Source organism: Nuphar pumila, chromosome 12, assembly GCF_984573655.1.
Source record: "Nuphar pumila chromosome 12, dmNupPumi1.hap1.1, whole genome shotgun sequence".
NCBI lineage: Eukaryota > Viridiplantae > Streptophyta > Magnoliopsida > Nymphaeales > Nymphaeaceae > Nuphar > Nuphar pumila.
Genome location: NC_143260.1, coordinates 81,827,315 through 81,849,195, shown reverse-complemented (window position 1 = coordinate 81,849,195; position 21,881 = coordinate 81,827,315). Strand labels below are relative to the sequence as shown.

Sequence of the window (21,881 nt, the reverse complement as noted above, 5' to 3'; positions counted from 1 at the left end):
TTACCCCTGTTAAAGGCGGCAGGAACGGTCGAACCTCGTACCGACAGGTCGAGCCCCATCCCATGGATTTTCTCACAAATTTCAAGATGGAGGCGAGTATTTCAAAACATTTTTCAAAATCCGGTCAAGTTTGAATCGCGAAAGCGTTTCCCTCTCTCTTCCGCAAGGAAGGGAAGACGGGGAAAAATTTTGCGACGATAACAGGTTTGGCGACCGTGATGGGACCTGTCCTTGTCTGATCAAAATTGTGCTTGACTTAGTTCAATTATCAAAATTATTTTCACAAAATGTCAGCTTTTTACTTTTGCTATCATGCAAACCTAGGAGCCTAGATTCTGACCTAGCTAACATTGATTGCATATAGACTAGGCATGGTTTGGTAGGACCAGATTGAGGAGATATTTTCATGCTCACATAGACTTAAGTCTAAATACAACTCTCCTCAATTTAGGATCTGAATGCAAACAATGTATGCTTCTTTAAAGTTTTTAAAATCTATCTCTCTAGGATTTAGAGCCATCTATTTCTTGCATGTGATCATTTTTCAAAATCTCCATTACCTATCACTACCTGGTCTTCACGTTGTTGAACTCTCTTCCAGAACCCTAGTTCGGGACAGAGCCTCACAACTAGGCCAATTATTTGGGTTAACACCCCCCTACCACGTACCGCGGGTCACAGTCCGAAATATATCGGTAGGCACTCAAGGATGTTGGAAAACCTTACCTTAGAACCGGAGTTGAGAATGTATGCAACGTACCTCGGATTTTAATTCGGGTATATCGGCATAACTGGATTGGACAAAAATAATCTGAACTCAGAGTTAGGGTTAGGGTCCTACAGCTGTTTTCAAAATGATGCATCTAGAGTCAGCCTTCTAGGGAGTGTTGTATGCGCATAAATGTTTGTGCAGGACGTGATTGTTTGTATGTTACCTCTATTTTCTTACATTTTTTCCAAACTATTTTCAAATACCCATATTCTCATCCTTTTCCTTTATTTTCTCAAACCCTGGATGATTTTCTCAAATATCCAATTTCTTTCAAAACTTCAGGTGATTTTCTATTCTCCCGTTCTACTGGATCTCGAATTTCCAGCTGCATTTTATCCTGCCTGCAATTTTCAAAAATCATATGTTTTCTCTCATTGGATTTTCAATCCCTTTGTCTATTTGCAAAATTCTTCATCTTATTTCCCCGTGCATACCTTGATTATTGCAATGAAAATTGTTTACCCACTTGCCTTCTCCTTATTCTAAATCCGTTTGCGGATTGTTTTTCCAAAAGATATCTCTTTCCTTCAAAAATGATGTTTTCCTCATGGTTGACAACCTCGCCTAGGTAACAAGGCACATTTTCCGTTGTTTATTTCCCTTGCAAAAGGATGACAACACAATTGTCGTAATCCTTATGACGACTCAATCCCTAGTAATGGGATACTCTTCCAATGGTCTACCATATTTTCCTTAATATTTTCCTCCAAAAATCCAAAAATTTTCATCAAATTTTGATCCTGTCTTTGCCCTGCAGAGAGCCTTCTTTAAATTTTATTCCCTCTTCCCAGTTACACTGGGGCATCTTTTGAAATTTTGTTTTCAAACATTCTGTATGCAGGCAGGATAAACCAATCTCTCATTTTGCATGTATATGCACCCACTTGCATTAATTTTGTATTCACATTTTCATATGCATTTGCATTTCATTTTGCATTAATTCTGCATCCATTTGCTTCCCCTTCAGGTTAAGGGATAAACCTGAACCATTTTCCATGATTTCCCCAAAATTCTCCAATTTCTATTCATATCCCCGTTTAGGATAAGGAGTTCATCTTGAAAATCAGACCACATACATCTAAATATGATGGTCTTTCTCATTGCAAGTCAGATAATCCAGTCCTCGAACTGGCCATTCTCAAAACTTTCAATCCCAGTCCTCGCGCTGTCGATTTTCAAAATTCAATCTTCTGATTAAAGATTTTCCTTTGAGATTCGAGCCCTGACTCGAACTTTCCAGCCTTCCTTTGAAGATTTGAATTTTAACTCAAGTCTTCTTTCCTTCAAAATCTAAACTTTCCAATTTCCTTTTGAGATTCAAGCCCTGACTCGAACCTTCCTGCTTTCCTTCGAAGATTTGAGTTTTAACTCGAGTTTTCTTTCCTTCAAAATCTGAACTTCCTAGTTTTCCTTTGAGATTCGAGCCCCGACTCGAACTTTCCAACTTTTCTCTGAATATTTGAGTTTCGACTCAAAAATCTGAATTGGCCTAGTTTTTCCTTTGAAGATTTGGGTTTCGACCCGAACTTTATCTTCTTAGAAACCAAACTTCCTAGCTTTCCTTCGAAGGCTCGAGTTTCGACTCGAATCTTCCAGCTTTCCTTGTAAAACCTGAGTCCTGATTCAGATGGTCTTTCAAAACCAGTTTTTGAGTTAGGCTTACCTTCAAAATCCAGCCTTATGCCAGGACTTACCTTCGAAATTGAGTATCATCGTCATGGATGTGTCAACTCGGATGACAAGCGATCTCTTTTACTAAGGATTTCAAAGAACACTTTGTCAATTTGCCAATCAATTACCTGTTGATTTCAAAATTTTATTGCACAAAATTTTACCTCAGTATTACTTCTAAAAAGGCAAAGCTTTTGTGAAGAAGGATTCAAAATCCAAATTCTTTCTATTGGTCAACCAAAAGGATAAAGGATAAATCCTCGATATGGCCAGAAAAGAAGATTCAATGTTTTTGCAAAGCCATAGATGATTGATATTGATCGCAGTCAATGGCACATTTTTAAAGACCATTCTTGCAAAATTGAGACAGTGAAAATATCCTGAGCGCTGGAAAAAGAGAGAATTCACCCAAGCCCTGTCTCCTCAAAATCACCTAAGCTGCAATTAAATATCTGCAAAAGGGATCTCTCACTTGTCGTCAAGATGAAGGTGAATTAAGCAAGTAGACCCCCGAGGCCAAAGAAGATTTGAAACATCTCCAAGATGACGGAGTTTGTGACGGATCCTTCCACGGAAAGTCCAAAGCACTGTCGAGATGAAGGCAGATGCGATGAACCTCCCGACAATCCCTAAAAGATATTCAATTTCAGTTATTACCCAAAGATCTCCAAGCCAATGAGCCAATATCATCAACATGACCCCTGAGGAAAAGAAGGATCAAAACATCTCCAAGTTGAAGGAGTTTGTGATGTACCCTTCCCAAAAAGAGAGAGAGAGAGGAAAAAGAAAGAGAGAAAAGTCAGGACATCTAGCCAGAATAAAGGATGATGTAATGAACTCTCCCGAAGCCCAAAAGAGCCAAAAAAGAGTGCAGAAAGATTATCATGAGAGAAGCTCCCATTGATATCAAACCGCCACATCTATCAAGAATCTTCTTTAAATTTGTGAAATTCTATTATCAATACTCTTTCATCAATTGCTTTCATGATATCAAATTCTCTTTCCTGCTCATATCAAAGAAATTGATAACTTCTTTGAAGAATGTCAATCGCAAGCAATTTGGATTCCAAATCTTGATTCTATGAAGTCAATCCTGTTTGGAGGTAATACTTCAGGTAGAAAATAAGGAATATTTTCACAACAATGAGCATCATTTTCAATTACTTTGAATCAACAATAAATTTTCAACATTTTGACAAAATTTTCTAGCTATCCTGACGTTAAGTGAGAGCTTGAGGTCCATATTGATGCATCTTGACCCCTTCGAGAGATTTTCCTTTGTCATCTTTCACATTGTTGAAAGATTAGCCTTATCTCCGAAATGATAGCCTTTATCATCTTTCACGTTGTTGAAAGATTAGCCTTCTCTCCGAATGGATTGCCTTTATCATCTTTCGCGTTGTCGAAAGAATCGCCTTATTCCTTTGAATTACCTTTGCCATCTTTCGCGTTGTCGAAAGAATCGCCTTATTCCTTTGGATTACCTTTGTCATCTTTCGCATTGTCGAAAGAATCGCCTTATTCCTTTGGATCGCCTTATCATCTTTCGCGTTGTCGAAAGAATCACCTTATTCCTTTGGATTACCTTTGTCATCTTTCGCGTTGTCGAAAGAATCGCCTTATTCCTTTGGATTGCCTTTGTCATCTTTCGCGTTGTCGAAAGAATCGCCTTATTCCTTTGGATCGCCTCATCATCTTTCACGTTGTCGAAAGAATCGCCTTATTCCTTTGGATCGTCTTATCATCTTTCGCGTTGTCGAAAGAATCACCTTATTCCTTTGGATTACCTTTGTCATCTTTCGCGTTGTCGAAAAAATCGCCTTATTCCTTTGGATTGCCTTTGTCATCTTTCGCGTTGTCGAAAGAATCACCTTATTCCTTTGGATCGCCTTATCATCTTTCACGTTGTCGAAAGAATCGCCTTATTCCTTTGGATCGCCTTATCATCTTTCGTGTTGTCGAAAGAATCACCTTATTCCTTTGGATTACCTTTGTCATCTTTCGCGTTGTCGAAAAAATCGCCTTATTCCTTTGGATTGCCTTTGTCATCTTTCGCGTTGTCGAAAGAATCACCTTATTCCTTTGGATCGTCTTATCATCTTTCACGTTGTCGAAAGAATCGCCTTATTCCTTTGGATCGCCTTATCATCTTTCGCGTTGTCGAAAGAATCACCTTATTCCTTTGGATTACCTTTGTCATCTTTCGCGTTGTCGAAAGAATCACCTTATTTCTTTGGATTGCTTTTGTCATCTTTCGCGTTGTCGAAAGAATCGCCTTGTTCCTTTGGATTGCCTTTTGTCATCTTTTGCATTGTCGAAAGAATCGCCTTTTTCCTTTGGATTGCCTTTGTCATCTTTCGCGTTGTTGAAAGAATCGCCTTGTTCCTTTGGATCGCCAACGTTCATCTTTCGCATTGCCAAAAGAGTTGCCTTATCCTTCGTTGGAAAAATTGTTTTATTCATCTTTTGCGTTGTCAAAAGAGCTGCCTTACTCTTCTCTGAAAGAGTTTGCCTTGTTTGTCTTTCGCGTTGCCGAAAGAGTTACCTTATCAAAAGATTGCCATTGTCGAAAGAGTCGTCTTACTCCTTACTTTATTCATATTTCACACTGATGAAGAATTCACCGGATCGTCTTGATCATCTTTCAAGATTGTCTCTTACAATTCCATTTCCATAGCCTCGTTCTTCTTCAAGAAAAGTTGTCTTACTCACCTTCCAAATATTCCAGTTTCCGCCCAATCAGGATAAGGGTACAAACCTGAGCCTCATTCAAAGAGGTATTCCATCTTCCGCCCGATCAGGATAAGGGTATAAACCTGAGCCTCAATCAAAGAGGTATTTCATCTTCCACCCGATCAGGATAAGGGTACAAACCTGAGCCTCAATCAAAGAGGTATTCCATCTTCCGCCCGATCAGGATAAGGGTACAAACCTGAGCCTCAATCAAAGAGGTATTCCATCTTCCGCCCGATCAGGATAAGGGTACAAACCTAAGCCTCAATCAAAGAGGTATTTCATCTTCCGCCCGATTAAGATAAGGGTACAAACCTGAGCCTCAATCAAAGAGGTATTTCATCTTCCGCCCGATCAGAATAAGGGTACAAACCTAAGCCTCAATCAAAGAGGTATTCCATCTTCCGCCCGATCAGGATAAGGGTACAAACCTGAGCCTCAATCAAAGAGGTATTCCATTTTTCGCCCGATCAGGTTAAGGGTACAAACCTGAGTCTCATTTCGATGAGATATTCTATTCCCCAATTAGGTCAAGGGTTAAAACCTGAGCTTCGTTCCAAGCGAGGTATTTCTGTCCCATCCAGGTTAAGGGCATAAAACCTGAACTTCGCTCTTATAGAGCAAATCTTTTCTCTTCATTCTCCATTTCATATCTATCTTGATCACCGGGCTAATTTCCTCATACCCAGTCAGATCCTTCTAACTGGGGCATTTTTTTTATATAGCCCAAATTTGGTATGTTTTTCTTTGCCACTAAGCTCGGCCACAAGCCGGCTTAGTAGCAAAGAGGGGCATCTGTAAACACCCCAAATTTTCATTCACCTCTCCAACATTTCCACCAAGCATCAACATACAGCCTCTGAAATCTCCGGAGGGCAAAATGGTCATTTTCGGAGCCCGGACCTTGCAAAAGTCTAAATTTCATCTGCAACTCTCAAAATTTCTCTATTTTTAGCTCAGATGTTCAAAAGTTTTATTCCTGACAGAAGACAGGAATCTCCAAGTCTTGGTTCAAGATTATATTGCATAAGACATGGCATTGCATATCATTGCATGAGCATCTCATAACACTGCACTGCACAGCATGTCATTTCGAGGTCCAGAACTCTTGATTTCAAAATTTTCAATCCAGATTTGAGTTTCAACTCTTTTCAAAATTGATTTCAAAACCCTGGGTCTTCAAAATTATCAATTCTTCCCATTTTACCCCCAGGACTCCAAATTTCAAAATAGTTTCTCAAGAAAACAATCTGGATAGTTTTCAATATGGATTTCAATCACTTCACCTTAGATTTTTCCCTTTTGTCAAACTATTTCAACTATCATTCTTTTACAAAATCGCCCTACAGGGGCCAACTCTTTTCAAAAACTTCTGTTTTACCAATTAGTCCAGATTTCATGAAAATTCCAAAAAGCGGTTGTTGTCTTGTCCTTATTTCAATAAAGAAGCAATGTGGGACCCACACTGAGGTGGTGTCACACAGGCTTTTTCTTTTGAAAAACCTAAGTTTTAAAAAACCCAAAAATATAGGAGCCTTGTCCCCTGGATTGGCGCCACTTGTCTTTTCTCTCTCCTCCCATTTATCTGCCAAGTGTCAGTGTGGGGCTACCTTAAGAAGCCGCCACATGTCATTAGACATCCTCCTCATTCCATGCCACGTGTCAGTATCCACCCTGCGCCATGTGTCATTCCAAGGTCACCCTGAGAGGCCAAGTGTCATGTGTTATCCTGTCCAGAAAAAGTAAAACTTGTCTCCTCTGAGGTGGCGCCATTTGAAGTGTGTCTCCTGCAGAGGACACGTGTCAACCTCTCCCTCCTTCAAGTAGACTGACACATGTCTCTCCCTACTTTTCTCAGAAAAGTAGGATACAGGTGTCGCTCCTAGCTTCCTCCAAAAAAGTAGAGTTGTCTCGGGCATGCTCGTTAGGACCCGATGCATGAGTCCCTCCTTCAGCCCCCGAACAAACTTTCCTGCTCGCTCGCGATCATCCGCGAACAGGTTGGGGCAGTAGGGTTCAAAACTCTGGAATTTGGCGATGTAATCCGTCAAACTCGAATTGCCCTGGCAGAGCTCCAAGAACTCCACCTTCTTCTTCTCCCTCGAGTGAGGCGGGAAGTAGTTCTCCAAGAAAGCCTTTCTGAAAGCTTCCCAAGGAATGAGCGAAATTCCCGAAAACTGCACACCCCGGGCCATGTCCCACCAACTGCGGGCATTCCCCTTCAGCCTGAAGGTCCCGAATAGCGTCTTCTTGTCATCGGGCACTGACAAGACCTCAAACACTCGTTCCACCTCCTTCACCCAGTTATCGACCATGTCTGGGTCGGACTTGCCGTCGAAGGTTGGGGGGTCAAGCTTCAGAAATTTCTCATACATCACTGCGGTATGCGGGATCGTCTCAGGAACGAGCGTTGGTTCCCTTTGGAAACGAATCTGGTCTTGTATAGCCGCTGCCAGGGAACCTAGGGAATCCATCACGAATCCCCGCTGATCTGACCATTCGTCAGTAGACCCTTCGTTCGAGTTCCTTGCCATCCTTACAGTAAACAAGGAAAACCAAATTATTAGAAATTTTAGAAAGCTCGAAACAAGCAAAAGCATAAGTACTATTCATGTTTAACAAGAGTAGTTTATGTAACCCCAGCAATGCTGGTACATAAGCAAAACGTGTCAAGCCACTTAACTTAACAATGCAAAGTGCACCTACTAAGCAAGAGGAAAAGTATACTCACAGCGCGATGCAGATGCTCAATGGTCAAGAACAGTGTTGTGAGAGGCGTACGCCTCAGTACCTGAAGCGTACGCCTCAGAGGCGAGGCACATGCTCAAGGTACTGAGGCGTGCTGTGATGCGCAAATTGCCTCTCATCAACCTCCAGAATCCCCTCCTTCATCCCCAAGTCTTCCTCCTCCGCCCGATTCGCCGGTTGTGCTAACCCCAAGTGTCGGTGGATCCACCGCCACGTGCCGGACAACTGCTCCTCCGCTGCTCCCTGCCTCCCCTCCCACCGCTTCACTTCCATACCAGTTGTGAGAGGCGTACGCCTCAGTACCTGAGGCATATGCCTCAGAGGCGAAGCGCAAGCTCAACGCCTCGCTTCGCCTCATCACATTTAACAACCTTGGTCAAGAATTCTTGTTTTCCTTAGCTCTGATACCAAGTTGTAACGCCCCAAAATTTCAAACTTGCAAACCTTTCAGAAAAACAGACGAGAGACTAAAAAGGAATCTCTTCGTCTGAGAGATGGTTTACGAAATCAGCGAAAGACTATACTTTTATTAATTTTAGAAAGGCAAGCTGGACAACTTTGGGCGCATTAGCTAAAAGAACCAAAACACATAACCCATGTTACTTGCAAACACTTGGAAAAGTCACTTTCATTTAAGAAGTTCTCTAAATAGTACAAAATTCGGATATCCAAGGAAAATCCGTTTCAAAACCCCAAACAACAGGACGCGAGCTAAGAGCAGAAAGAAGAACGTCTTGGAGCCATCTTGCCATCACGCCATCGCCTGTGGTGTACCTAATCATCACATGTACCCATAGAATGGGTTAGTTTCGTGAAAAACTAGTAGGTGCACAAGAGAGACTACAAGGAACTGAATTATGTAAATTTAATTCAGTAGGTTACGCAGTTTAAAGCAGATATGCAGTCAAACAGGTAAGCAATGCACGAGGTAAAATAGTGCAAGCGCGTAAGTAGTACAAGCGAATAAGTAGTGCAAGCGAATCAATAGTGCAAACGAGTCAATAGTGCAAGCGAGTGTAGTGCAAGCAAGTCAGTAGTGCAAGCGAGTCACACGACCCTACGACCAGTGTGAACAAACCTTATGTTTCGATAATTACTAACCTGCGGGTACGTGCAGGCAAAATATAGAAACAACTGAGACTAGTTCGGGCATCTGTTATTCTATGTATTTTCAATAACCTGAATAGCTAGTTGAGTCCGCTCCAAAGGGACGACTTTAGCCGAGAGAGGATTCCCCAAAGGAGGCAGTGCCACGGATGCATCCAACTTCTGCAGAACTGTTGAGCTAACTATTGTAGCCCCTTTCCCCTAACTCCAATGACTCGGGAGGCCGAATCGTTGCCTGTAGGGTGGTTGTTAACAACCTATCCATTGGAGTTTGTACCGCTCTATCCTCTCCCTTGACAGACACATAGAAGCAAATAGGTACGTTAGGGGTTGCTTAACTAACGACCCATTCTATGTTGTGGTCTTTAAACCACTCGAGCATCTTGCTTGTGAAGGCGAATGTGAGGCCATTTATGTGATTACAGCATTGTGCATTTAGCACTGTTTGAGGTCGCACGACCGTCTCATCCGATCATCGCAGTACTAGACGTGTCGTGCACGACTACAAGTACTCTAGGATGAAGGGGGGTATAGCTCCTCAATAGAAGCCTCAACAGGAGTGTTTCACAAAGATGCAAAGTTTGTCTACTTTACTTTATCCTTTGAAACAACAGTACCTTGTGCCAACATTATACATGTGGTTTTCTCGAATCACATCCGGTATCGGGGTATCTACATGTCTCGCATGACTCGATACCGGCCTCGATAGACGGGATACGGGTTTCTCAACAGAACACCCGCTAAGAAGTTCGCTCGAACCCCCAATTCGTGATCACCCGAGATATGCCAAAAAGGCGAGCAGAACCAGCCAGTCACTTCCTTCTAAATGCTTCGATTTGGAGCAGTCTTTGATGCTTTTGCGCAGCTCCCTAAATCTCAAGTCGACTCTGCAGGACTGCGCACACTAAGAGCCAGGATCCTTGCGAGGCATCTTTCTCCTTAGAAGAGGATGTGTCGTTCGCTCTCGACTGAACTCTTGTCGCAAGAGGGAGAGTGGTAAATGCCCCTTGCATCCTCCGCGAGGATGCCCTTAAGGTATACGCAAAGAGCAAGAACCTGCACGTCATCTGCAATAGCAAGACAATACCAACACATATGCAAAAGTAAAAGCCTAGGCGCATAGTGCGACGGCAAGGTAAAGGCAGTAAACAGAAGTGCAACGCTAAATCTCGATGCGATGCGTGACGGCAAGTAAAAACTGATAGAAGGTAAAGGGCAAGGATTGCGAAACCGCATCCTTGAGTGAAGTGCATAATCGTATAAATATATATTTGTATATATATATATTCATTTAATGGTCGTTTTTAGTTTAATTGAACTTAATTCAATTATCCAAGTCTTCCGTGCAATCTTCCCCTACCTTGGAGAGTTGCGAGCTCGCTGGCGTCTGCGGATGTACACGATTGACGGCTCGGGTCGCGAAGCGCGAGTGAGATCCGTCGTAGCTGCAAATATGCGATATTAACATGCAACCCAGACAAAAGCAAAAGCAAGGAGAAGGCTCGACTTCTCCGATAGATAGCGCTGAGGCCAACCGTCCCAATTGCCTTGAAAAAAGAAAGGATGGGGCAGGGCCAAATGACCCTTGCTGCCAAAAGAGGGATGTAGTCAATGCGAGCAGATGACTCACGTTTACTAGGAATTCCTCGTTGGAGACCAACAATTGTAATGATCTGTCCCCATCACGATGTAGCTTCCAAAGATTTCCCGTGCCTGCTGGCCAAGGGTATAGGCTCGCGCACAAAGGGCAGGGGGCCATCGGCCCCTGCTGGCAAACAAAAAGGCAGGGGCCATCGGCCCCTACTGGCAAACAAAAAGGCAGGGGCCATCAGCCCTTGCTGGCAGACAAAAAGGCAGGGGCCGATGGCCCCTGCTGGCACAACAAAAAGGCAGGGGCCATTGGCCTCTGCTGGCAAACAAAAAGGCAGGGGCCATCGGCCCCTGCTGGCACATCAAAAAGGGGGCAGGGAGGAAGGGCTCGGCCCCTCCCCTACCGTAACGGAAGCAAGGAGGGGGCTCAACCCCTCCCCTGCCGTAACGAGAGAAGGGAGGAGGCTCAGCCCCCCTCCCCTACCGTAACGGAGAGCAGGGAGGGTTGTCGTGCCCCTCCCCTGCTAAAAGGGGGCACAGGGAAGTGAGGGAGAGAGAGAGAAGAGACATAGGGAAAAGAGGGGAAAAGAGGAAGCGGTGGCATACTAGGGGGTTTTCGGAGGAAGCTCGCTGAAGAGGAGCTCGCCGGAAGGAAAGGGGGGGTCGCTGATGTCGGTGGCGGCTGTCGGGGGTCGCTGGCGTCGGTGACAGTGGACGAGCGAGAGAGAGAGAAATGGAGAGACAAAGGGAGACGAGAGGGTCGGTGAGGGAGAGAACAAAGAGCGAGAGGTGGTGGGGGGGGGGGGGTTCGTAACCCTCCTCCCGCCTGCCTCGCTTTCTTTTAATGACAGCGAGGGGTGGTGGCCCAGGTCGGGTCCGGCCCAAACCAAAACTTCTTTTTTTTTTGTTATTACAACCACTATTACCACCAACATCATCACCATTACCACCACCACTACCGTCCACCATTACCACCAGCACCACCCTCACCAATGCCACCATCACTATGTCATTACCACCACCACCGTCACCATCATTACCACCACTATCATCCACCATTACCACCACCACCACCATTGCAACCACTACCATCCACCATCACCAGTACTAGCACCACTATCTACCACTGTCATCCACCATCGCCATCATCACCACTCCTAACTAATCTTCTTTTCTTACTCATTAAAATTTAAATAGTTGGTGATCCAGACATTCACTTAATTAAAAATAAGGGCAAGTATATTCATTATAAAATGTGGTTGAATTTATTTTTGTAAGCAATAAACGAAAACAGACCCAAACACGGCCGAAATAGATAAAGTTAATGAACGGTGTTAGCCATGTTAGGGACATGTATGACTATGTCCAAGAAGTGTCATGGTGTGTCGTATTGTGTCCAGTGTCTTGTCATGTTGACATGGCACACACATGCTAAGTGAAATTTCTATGTGACATAGATTTGCCATACAGTTGCTATACAGGATTTGATGGTTGGCTTGATTGATCTAAGGTACCACTTCCAAGCATTCATGAATAGCGAGTAGGCGGTGCGAGGAATCAAAGATCCCAAGTTCACCAAATTTAGAGGATACAAAAATGATGACCCTCAAGAAGTTTACCAATTAGACAAATTTTATTTTCAAGCAATCGACATCTATGCCACAGGGACTCGGCAAAAGGGTCCTCGCACCCGCATCAACGAGATACGACACGGATGCGGGTGCGGCACCTGGTGTGGCAAACATGTCAGAGAGAGAGAGAGAGAGAGAGAGAGAGAGAGAGAGGGTTGCCTATCCACACACACACAGAAGGCTGGGTTTGTCGTCCTCCTTCTTTATCTCGCACTCCTCTTGTTCCGCCTCCTCCTACATTCCTTCCTCCTCTCCGGCTCCATTTTGCTTCTCCTCCTCTTCTTCCTCTGTTGCCTATACATCGAGGTTCTCTCTCTCTCTCCCATTTTCCCCTTTTCCTCCCCTCTTTTTCCATTTTTCTTATTTTTTTTATGGGTTTACAACACCTGGCGCAAGCAAGCAGCCAAGTGTTAACTGGGTCAGACTCAGGTGTCAGGTCTGACCTGGGTCTGTTTAGACCTAAGTCTGATTCAGACTTGGGTCAAAGCAACCCAGATCTGAATTGTACCTGGACCTATTCTGACCCAAGTTAGACTCAGTCTTGCATCAAAGCAGACCTAGGTCTGAATTGGACCTGGGTCTGTTGGGTTTGCTTTGACTCAGTCAAAATCTGACCTGGGTCAAAATAAACCCAGGTTTGAATCAGTCTGGCTATACAGAGCCAGGTCTGTCGGATATATATATATACTCCCACACCCAAGCTTTTCTAAAGTGTTGTATCGCCGCACCCACACCTATGTGACATAGATTGACATTATGCTGGATGGCGGCTAAAATAAGACCAAAAAAAAGGAGAGAAAAAAGACACCTTTTTCCCATGTCCACTGTTGTAACATTCTGCAATCTGTTGAATGTCTGATTTAGTCTTGGTAAAACAAGTCTCCCACTGTGTGTATTCACCCTTTATGACAAGAGCCTCCACACAATAAATGAAACTAAAATGTACATGCTGCATATAATTAAAAATAATATCAATTAGTATAAATTATGATCATAAACCAAAACAAGAAAAGAAAAGGAGTCAGTTTTCAGTAGATATAATCAGAAAAAATCTTGCTTCCAACATAGGTCTTTACAAATCAAGAAAGTAAAATAAATTAACACAACTTTCAAAGTGGATTATGATGTACAATATTACATAATGATAGAAGAGAAAAAAGAATTAGACAAATTAAAGAATAGACTAGGATCGAAAGATGACTTGCTTAAGACCAACTACACTAAGCATCACATAAAACATGACCATGTGGCGTTTCTGCCAGTCATAGAAACCCTAGGCAGTCAAACCAACTCCATATTAGCTCCTGGCAGTTCATTCATGTGATATACTAAAGATACTTGGATTTTGCAATATATTCTTCATTGATCAACACAGACCATGAATGCTAGAGATCAGCAAATGGAATAAACACTAATCTCTAATCTTTCAGAAGAACTTGTTCGCATTCCTTGCAATATCAATATATATTCTATAGTTTCAACGAGTAATATCAAGAAATCCATTATAAACTAACAATGCTAATTGGGGTCCATAGATCCAGTAAAGATCAATGACTGTTCCAGAAATTCCAAACTTTTGTATTTTTAAACTGACAATGCTACAAGTGGCTAGCAGGAAGGTGAATTTTGCAGTATGCAACAATTGCTTGGCCAAGTAAAATTTATTCAGTTAATTAGTCCACTTTCTTATATCTTCCAAATATAACTTAGTACCTTCCTTTTATGTGGCAACGACTTCTTATCACTAGCGTCTCTTGCTTGCATCTTAAAGCTCCCCTTGTTTGATTAGGGAAAAAAAATATCTTCTCGGATAATCAAGCTGGGAGATAACCCCTATTGGATTTCAACCAGAGAACTGTTATGATAATGCAACCTAATCATCCAACTATCTCATTGAACCCCTTGATTATGAAAAAATTCATATTACTAGAAATAACAATTTTTTGAAAGCATATTGAGCACAATGAGAGGAATGATGACTATGTCATGAATATCTTTTGTGTGGAGATAATTAACATGACATACATTACAATTTAGAGCCAATTCCCCTAGTTTAAATCATCTAAAATAATCTATTGACATCTTGCATTCAGAACTACCTTACCAAACTTGATAATTCCACAGTTTTTGGGATACTAGTATGTACATATCATGCTTTTTTAAAGGTTTTGTTATTAGGGGCATTTCTATCTTTTTACCCTTCTTATTGTACCATATAAGACATTGCTTAATCTTTTAGTTTTCTTTGTAAGAAGTGGAACTTCAAGTTTTAATCCCTCATATACAAGTTTCATATGTTTTAGCCTTCCTGCCTCATTTTTCAATGACTGAATATGTAACTTTGACCCTTCAAAAGCTTATTTCAGTTTGGACTTGGATCTCCGGCAAGTCAAGATTCAATTTTGGCTTGGTATGAGAAAACCCAGAAAAATTCTGGTTTCTCACTTTTTATTTTTCTTAAATTATTAGGCATATTTATAATACTACAATTAATTGCTTTAGATCAGGAGTTTCCTTAGATGGCTCACTTTGGAAACTTGTTACTATTTTTTCAAAACCTATCAAGGACAGCAGCTTTTCCCTCTAGCTGCAAAGCCCACAGAGCTAGCATTCATAACAAGAATTTTAAGTAGATAGATAAATTCTTTGAGAGTAGTAGATCTTAGTGTTTTTCAGCTTTAAAGGCATTAACTCTTATCTTTTCCCTCTTAAAGACAGAAATCGTAGATTATGTAGCCTTAATATGTCTGTCATACCAAGGACATATATTCCAGTTTACAATTAAAAATGCTGTGGTTTTATGGTGTGTTGTAAAGGTCATAGTTTAAAACTCACCGGGTTGACCCAGTGACTCAGTTGACTGGGCCCGGATCGCCCAGTCACCGGGTCAAAAAACAGGTGTAACTCGGCTTTTACAAAACTAGGCCAAGTCATGGGCGAGTCATGCATATATATATACATATATAATATATTTGATATATAATTACATATATTATATGAAATATAATATAAATATTATGTATATTATATATAAAAAATAATTATACATGTATTAATAAACTTATACATTAAATATATTATAAAAAATATCATATAATGTATATTATATATAATATATTGGTAAAATACTATAAAATATAGATAATATATACATATATTTATATATTTTATATAAAATATAAAGTTAACATGACTGGCCAAGTCACCGAGTTGACCTGGCTGAGTCACGAGTCACTCAAGGACGAGCCGAGTGACAAGTCACCGGGTTTTAAAACTTTACTTTGGTAAAGGTACTGACCATCCTATAATTTTTGTTTCTATAGCAGAGTCAAAGTTGACCTTCTCTTTAGACCCTTCACATCAATTTACAGTTCAGAATTTAAAATGCAACAGAGGGTCATTGCTTAGTCCAAAAGTAAGGTGCCCTTCTCTTTAGACCCTTCACATCAATTTACAGCTCAGAATTTTAAAATCAACAGAGGGCAATTGCTTAGTGCAAATGTAAGGTGCTCAGGGTGCAAGTCCTAAGGGCGGCGGCCAAGTAGAAAGTTATAACTAACCCCAGTACAGCCCCTCCTTGACACCTGGAGTATGGTATCTGCACTAGTATGAAACTTTAATTTAGAATGCAATAACCATGTCAAAGCATTCATTTAGAACAAATCAAATATACCAAATTGTGTCCAGGTAACTAAAATGCATCTTGCCCTGCATCAGGAGCCCTTTCAAAACAGTGTTCCAAACCTGAGCCTATCCTGGTGGATAAAAATTCCAAAGATCAAATATTGGATTTTATGGTGCTCTGTGGAGAGATGAACAAATAGTTGTGTAGAATAGTATCACCTAGTCAATGACAAAGACAAAATCAAATTATGCAACCCCCACATCCCTTCCCCATTAAAAAAATGAAAAATACAAAAAAAAAAGACCATGGAAGCTTAGATGCATCTTGGACATTTAGAGGTTCCACCTTACTTCTGACAAAGACATTCTCATTTTTCATGGGCAATAAAACTATGGCACTACAAATGGTATCATAAATTGCTGAAACAAGCAAGGTCAGAGGGGATAAACTGGTGTCTCACTCTCCAGGGTACAAGAAAGTAGATCCAATGAGGGAAAATTGGTGTTTAACTCTCTGAACTATAGATCCACAGTTGTCAATTCATTTCAAGGTATAAAAAGATAAACCCTCGATGATTTCGCTTCTAGAAATGCAAGAATAGTGAATTTCTGATACACCACAGAAGTTTCTTTTTCCAGTGGAAAGGCAGGTCTATGTGATGGTTCCTCAAAGCCAAGAGTAAAGGTCTGACAATCAAGTTCTTGGATAGGTCAAAGAGATAGTTATGGGTGGTGAAGTCAGAGTCACCAAGCTTTTATGACAAGACTATTCCGATATTTGACAGCTGGGATACAGGATACTGATAAAGGAGGCAATAACAGAAGGGTGATAGCCTAGGCACCAAACTTGGGTAGCTGAGGATGAGATCAAATATCCTTTTCTGTTCATTAGGAACCCTATTGATAGCCATTTATTGCAGCGTAAATGCTCTTATGAACACCATGACACTTGTTCAAGCCAAATGTAGAAACCCTTGGGCATGATGCCATATTTCTTTTGGCAAAATCATGTGGGGAGGACACTACCTCGAAACATTATGAAAGTCCCTTGGGATGCACAGAGAAACTTAACACAAACATTCGGAAGATTGTGACATCCAAAAGTTATGGAAACCTGGGTGACATGCATAAGGGCACCCATAAAAGACATTTGGAGGTCCACAATACCCATCCAAACATTAAGAAGCCTGGGTGACATGCATGAGGACATCTATCTGAAATGTTAAGGAGTTCATAACACCCAGCTCAAATGTTAGTGAAGTTCTTTTGTTGGACAAGTATTCTTGTGTCATTAGTCAAGAACCTGACGACATATACTAAAACATTACTAACCTTATCTCGTGGGCTAGCCTCATGTTTGTGCCATGTATTAGATACATTACAAGTTTTCTTGGCACACATTGCAAATGTTACCAAGCTCCTTTGTGTTTATGGGAAACATAGGAAACCACTTTGGAAGGGGAGGGGGGTTGGTGTCTGATGTTCCTAGATCCACACCTTCTGCACTTATGTATGGTTCCTAACATTTGGGAATAGCTCAGAAAGGAACCATGGTATCTTGCCCATGGTTCTAGAGGGTGACAATAGGCTTTCTCAAGCCTTAAATGGCTATAAATGTTCTAATGGAGAGGAAGAGTAAGTGTATGAGGTGTATTTATCTTAAGGGCCCTGAAATGCTCAGTATTCCCATTGTCCATCAAGTATCCTTAGAGTTTGTGGTTTCAACAATGAGTAGTAAATTTTGAGGTGTCAACAGAAACAGAACATGACCATTAGTTTTTAGTAACATAAAACTGATGTCTCAAGGACCTTTGGTAATGACCAAGTTGAAAGCAAATTAAATAGGAAAACTGCTACCCATTATTTCTCCAAAATGCATAAAAGTATTCCAATGAAGAGAATATAACATATACCTTTATGGCACTACAAACAGCAAATGTCATTAATTCATTGTACTTTCTAAACATATTGATAATGGGAGAAGGAAGAGTGCTAGTAATTAAATAACATTAATGTGGAGCTAATTTGTTTCTGTATGGCATGAACTTAGGCATCATAACAATGTAAAAGAAAGCTTCTTCTTCGAAACAAAATTAACTTATGATGCATTTAGGATTTCACATTGCTTAGTTTACTTTGAAGCTTCCTTCTTTCAGTTTGCGGTCTTTAGCTCTTTGATAAAAATAATTGATATTATGAAATAATTTATGATATAACAAAACTGGATGAGCTATTGATATAAAGCTACTTTCTTCTTCCCCCAAGAGAAAAAGAAATTTGCTAACAAACCGGTCAACCAGCTACATAATTTAGTTGGGAATGCTTATGGAAGATCAGCATGTTTGAATTGTTAATATGCATATACTTAGAAACATCGGATGAGAGTTATATATTATCATAATAAACAAATTGTAAGAGATACATAAAAACAAAAAATATGAGTGTGTACTTTATGAACTATAGCAAATCAAAATAAAAGGTAAAATGAAGAAAAATAAGATAAGATGAAATATAATCAAGCCGCACACACACATACGTTTCTGCACACATGCATTGACACATACATATAAAGTTTCAACATGCAGACACACAGACCAAACAAGAGGCACATAAGCATATGCAGATATTCTGTAAAGTGTTAACTGCCATTTATTTTGCAGCTATATTGACTCATTTCAAAAGCTATGGAAAGAGATTGTCCATACCACATCAGGCCAGATATCTATTGCACATGCTTCCACCGTATTCAGAAAGCATTCAAATGGGCCATGCTGCAAAAACAGAAAAAACAAATTGAAGACTTCTCCTGAAAGTATGTCCTATGCAAAAAACAAATTAGACAGAATAAAGAAAAGAGACAATGATCACCACATTAAGAAAAAAAAAAGTCTATGCCACAGATGATATAATACGCCACAATCATTGCAAATAGAAACTCCCAAAAGATAATACAATATAATCAATACGATCCTATGTCACAGGGATTCGACTAGCAGGGTGCCGCACCCGCGTCGACGCGGGTGCGGTCAACCCGACCCTGGACCGCACCCAGGGTCATTTTGGTCCAATTTTTGGACTTAAAAAAATTGCCAATTTTTTTTTGCCCTATATGTCAGGGATTCTCCAACTAGGTGCCGCACCCAGGGTCATTTATGTCCAATTTTCGGACTTAAAAAAATTGCCAAGACCCCAGGGTCATTTTGGTCCAATTTTCGGACTTAAAAAAAAAATTGCCAAGAAATTTTTTTTTGCTCTATATGTCACAGGGATTCTCCAACTAGGTGCCGCACCCGTGTCGCACCTGCACCCAATGCGGTCAACCTGACCCTGGGTGCAGTCAATGCACCCAGGGTCATTTATGTCCAACTTTTGGACTTTATATATATATATATATATATATAATTTTTTATATTTTTGCCGCACCCCCGCACCCAGGTTTTTTGAAAGTGCCGCACCCCCGCACCCGCACCTGCACCCATGTGACATAGATACGATCATAAGCTAATAATATCAATTCATACAGGTATTTCTAACTTTTACTCGTCTTGAACACACCTATTTTCTCATATCTCATTAGTGTGTTTTTGGTAAGGATCATTGAACATCAGATTAGTGCATAACGTTATTATCCTCTTAGATTAATAATTATCTCTGATACATTGCTTTACAATGTACTGGAGTGAGGGCTTTAGACTCAATGTCCCTATTCCCTACATCTTGTGTAATGACTGAAATACTTTCAAATTGCCTCCCGTTGATCCACTGGTTACATATTTATGCATCCCATGCCAACAATTATTCGAACCAACCTACCCACATGCACAAGCACAATATCACACAGGCACAAGTAGCTACTGGAAAAGTTAATTTCTTTTCTGAAAAAAAAAAAGAACAATGCTTCCACAAGAATTTTCTTCTACTGAAATCCCTGCACTCTACACCATGTAGGAACCGAGGGCTCTCAAGAGAAAAGAGTTTCTTCAACCCCATTATAGGGATTGGGTCATGTGATATTACATATTGATGATCATTGGAGTTTGATTTAAGACCAGATGCTTTAACACAAGGATTGGAAACACAACCACTAGGGATGTCAAGTCAACAAATTTCTTCATCAGAATCTTCACTAGCCCACTATTTCAAATTCCAAGGACAGATGTTTAAGAATGAAGATTGGGCATATACATGCAAATAAGAATGTCTAGCTACAGATTCCTCAACAAGATTCTAACTGTTTATCTATCTCGAAACATGGCATATGTGCATCCTATTCTACCCTCCCAAATTTGGAATCATCCATCAAACAGCTTGGTGCTCGAAGTTGTTGGAGTTATGAGTGCCTGAGATACCATGCCCATGCACGTGGTGATGAAGATGAATTGGCCATGCTCAGTAGGAATAAAAAAATGTCCGACTGCATTTCTAAATCCTACTAATTGTTTGGCCTCAATATTTCCCCCTCTCCAGCATTGAGAAGGTGAATCAGGAAACCTTCCCATATAGCTATGCATAAAATGCCAGTGACAGGACAAAATCAGTGATTATTGTAGATGCAGAAAAATGGGAAATGGCTAATTAAGCACCTCATACTTGTTCAAGTTGGCTGATTAATGTGACCACCTGAGATACCACATTCATGCATGAGGTGATGATTATGTTATGCTCAGTAGGAATAAGAAAACGTTCAAGGTATTCATGGTCGATGCCGCTAATTATCATCATCTATCCTTTCTCATATGGCCATGGCACACCGTGCCAGCGGCAGCTAGAAACCAATGATCACTGCAACTTCACAAAAGAGGGGATATGATATCAGTTCAGAATCCACCATTCATTCCTTTTATCAGTGCTGACTATTTCAATATATCCACCAAATACTTTTCAATCAGAAAGCATCACAGGATTTCGGTTAAATTCTCAACCGCCCCGATGTTTTTAAACGCAATGACACGTTCAATCCCGAGCTCAACCCCTTGGTTTCCTTCCAAAATAGAGGTATAATGCACGCAGCAGCCAAACTAAATAATCAACTAGCTATCAACCTCATTAAAGCTACACAAGGAATGAACTTCAGCAAAGACTACCCGTTATTTGTCCATTATTTACCGGATTCAATTACGTATCAAACGAACCAATTCAGGCATATTGATGATCTAATTAAAGCCATTAAGTAACCAATTTGATCAAATCAAACACACCCTTATCAGAAACAACACATACCAAACACCTAGAGAAGAATCTCAATTCATATGTTTTCATCCAATCCATCCATAACTCAGAGCGGAGAAAATCAACCAAACAATATGCGTCTTTTCTCGGATCTTAAGCAAATTCGACCGCGAAATCGACAAGGAAAAACAAAAACCTGGCATTCGATCGTTCCGTTAGCTCCGATCCTCGCGTTTCCGTAGGGAACGAGGCGCAGATTGACTGCGTCCAGGAGTCCATTGGAGAAGAGCTTCTGGAGATGGTTGACGATGAAATTGGAGCAGTAAGGGCAGAGAGACTCGTAGTAGAGATCCACGGAGACTTTGCTGCCTCCTTCAGATTGTAACGGAGAGAGGAGGACGAAAATTAGGAAACAGAGGATATTCAATCGCGAAACTTCCATTGATATCCGACTGTTACTCCTCCCTCTCTTCCTCACTCACTTTCTCACTCCCTTGAACACAAGAATGAAGGATTCCGAGGTTAAGGCTATTTATAGTGTGGAGAGAGAGAGAGAGAGAGAGAGAGAGAGAGAGAGAGGGAGGGAGAGGGTTGTTGCAGACTTGGAGAAGAAAGATCGTCTGATTCTGGCATGCTTCGCTCACGTTTGAAAGTTCAAACCAGCGTAACTCGGAGTCGGTTTAGACTCGGATATACAAGAGATGGCGCGAAGCCCGAGTCTTTCCATGTGTTTTCGATCACGTGTTTTAGATTAAAAAAACAAAAACGATATTCGGAGTCTCCAAAATTTATAAAGATTTTAGATCATTGATAAGCCTTGATCTCTGTAAAAATCA

The 21,881-nt window shown here is 40.9% G+C and overlaps 1 protein-coding gene across 2 annotated transcripts in view; it reads right to left on the bottom strand.

Moving 5' to 3' along the window:
* The window catches only part of LOC149821077 (gamma-interferon-responsive lysosomal thiol protein-like), a 35,479-nt gene extending 13,915 nt beyond the window's left edge, over positions 1-21,564 (bottom strand). The window contains exons 1-3 of one of the 2 annotated variants that reach the window (XM_089982845.1): positions 21,242-21,564; positions 18,582-18,647; positions 13,061-13,201 (exon numbers count right to left, since the gene is read on the bottom strand). In XM_089982845.1, the coding sequence (XP_089838971.1) occupies positions 13,061-13,201; positions 18,582-18,647; positions 21,242-21,487 (453 nt within the window). In that variant the 5' untranslated portion in view covers positions 21,488-21,564. The remainder of the gene's footprint in view (positions 1-13,060; positions 13,202-18,581; positions 18,648-21,241) is intronic. The other variant, XM_089982846.1, reaches the window with a different exon arrangement.
* Between the last annotated feature and the right edge of the window lie 317 nt (positions 21,565-21,881).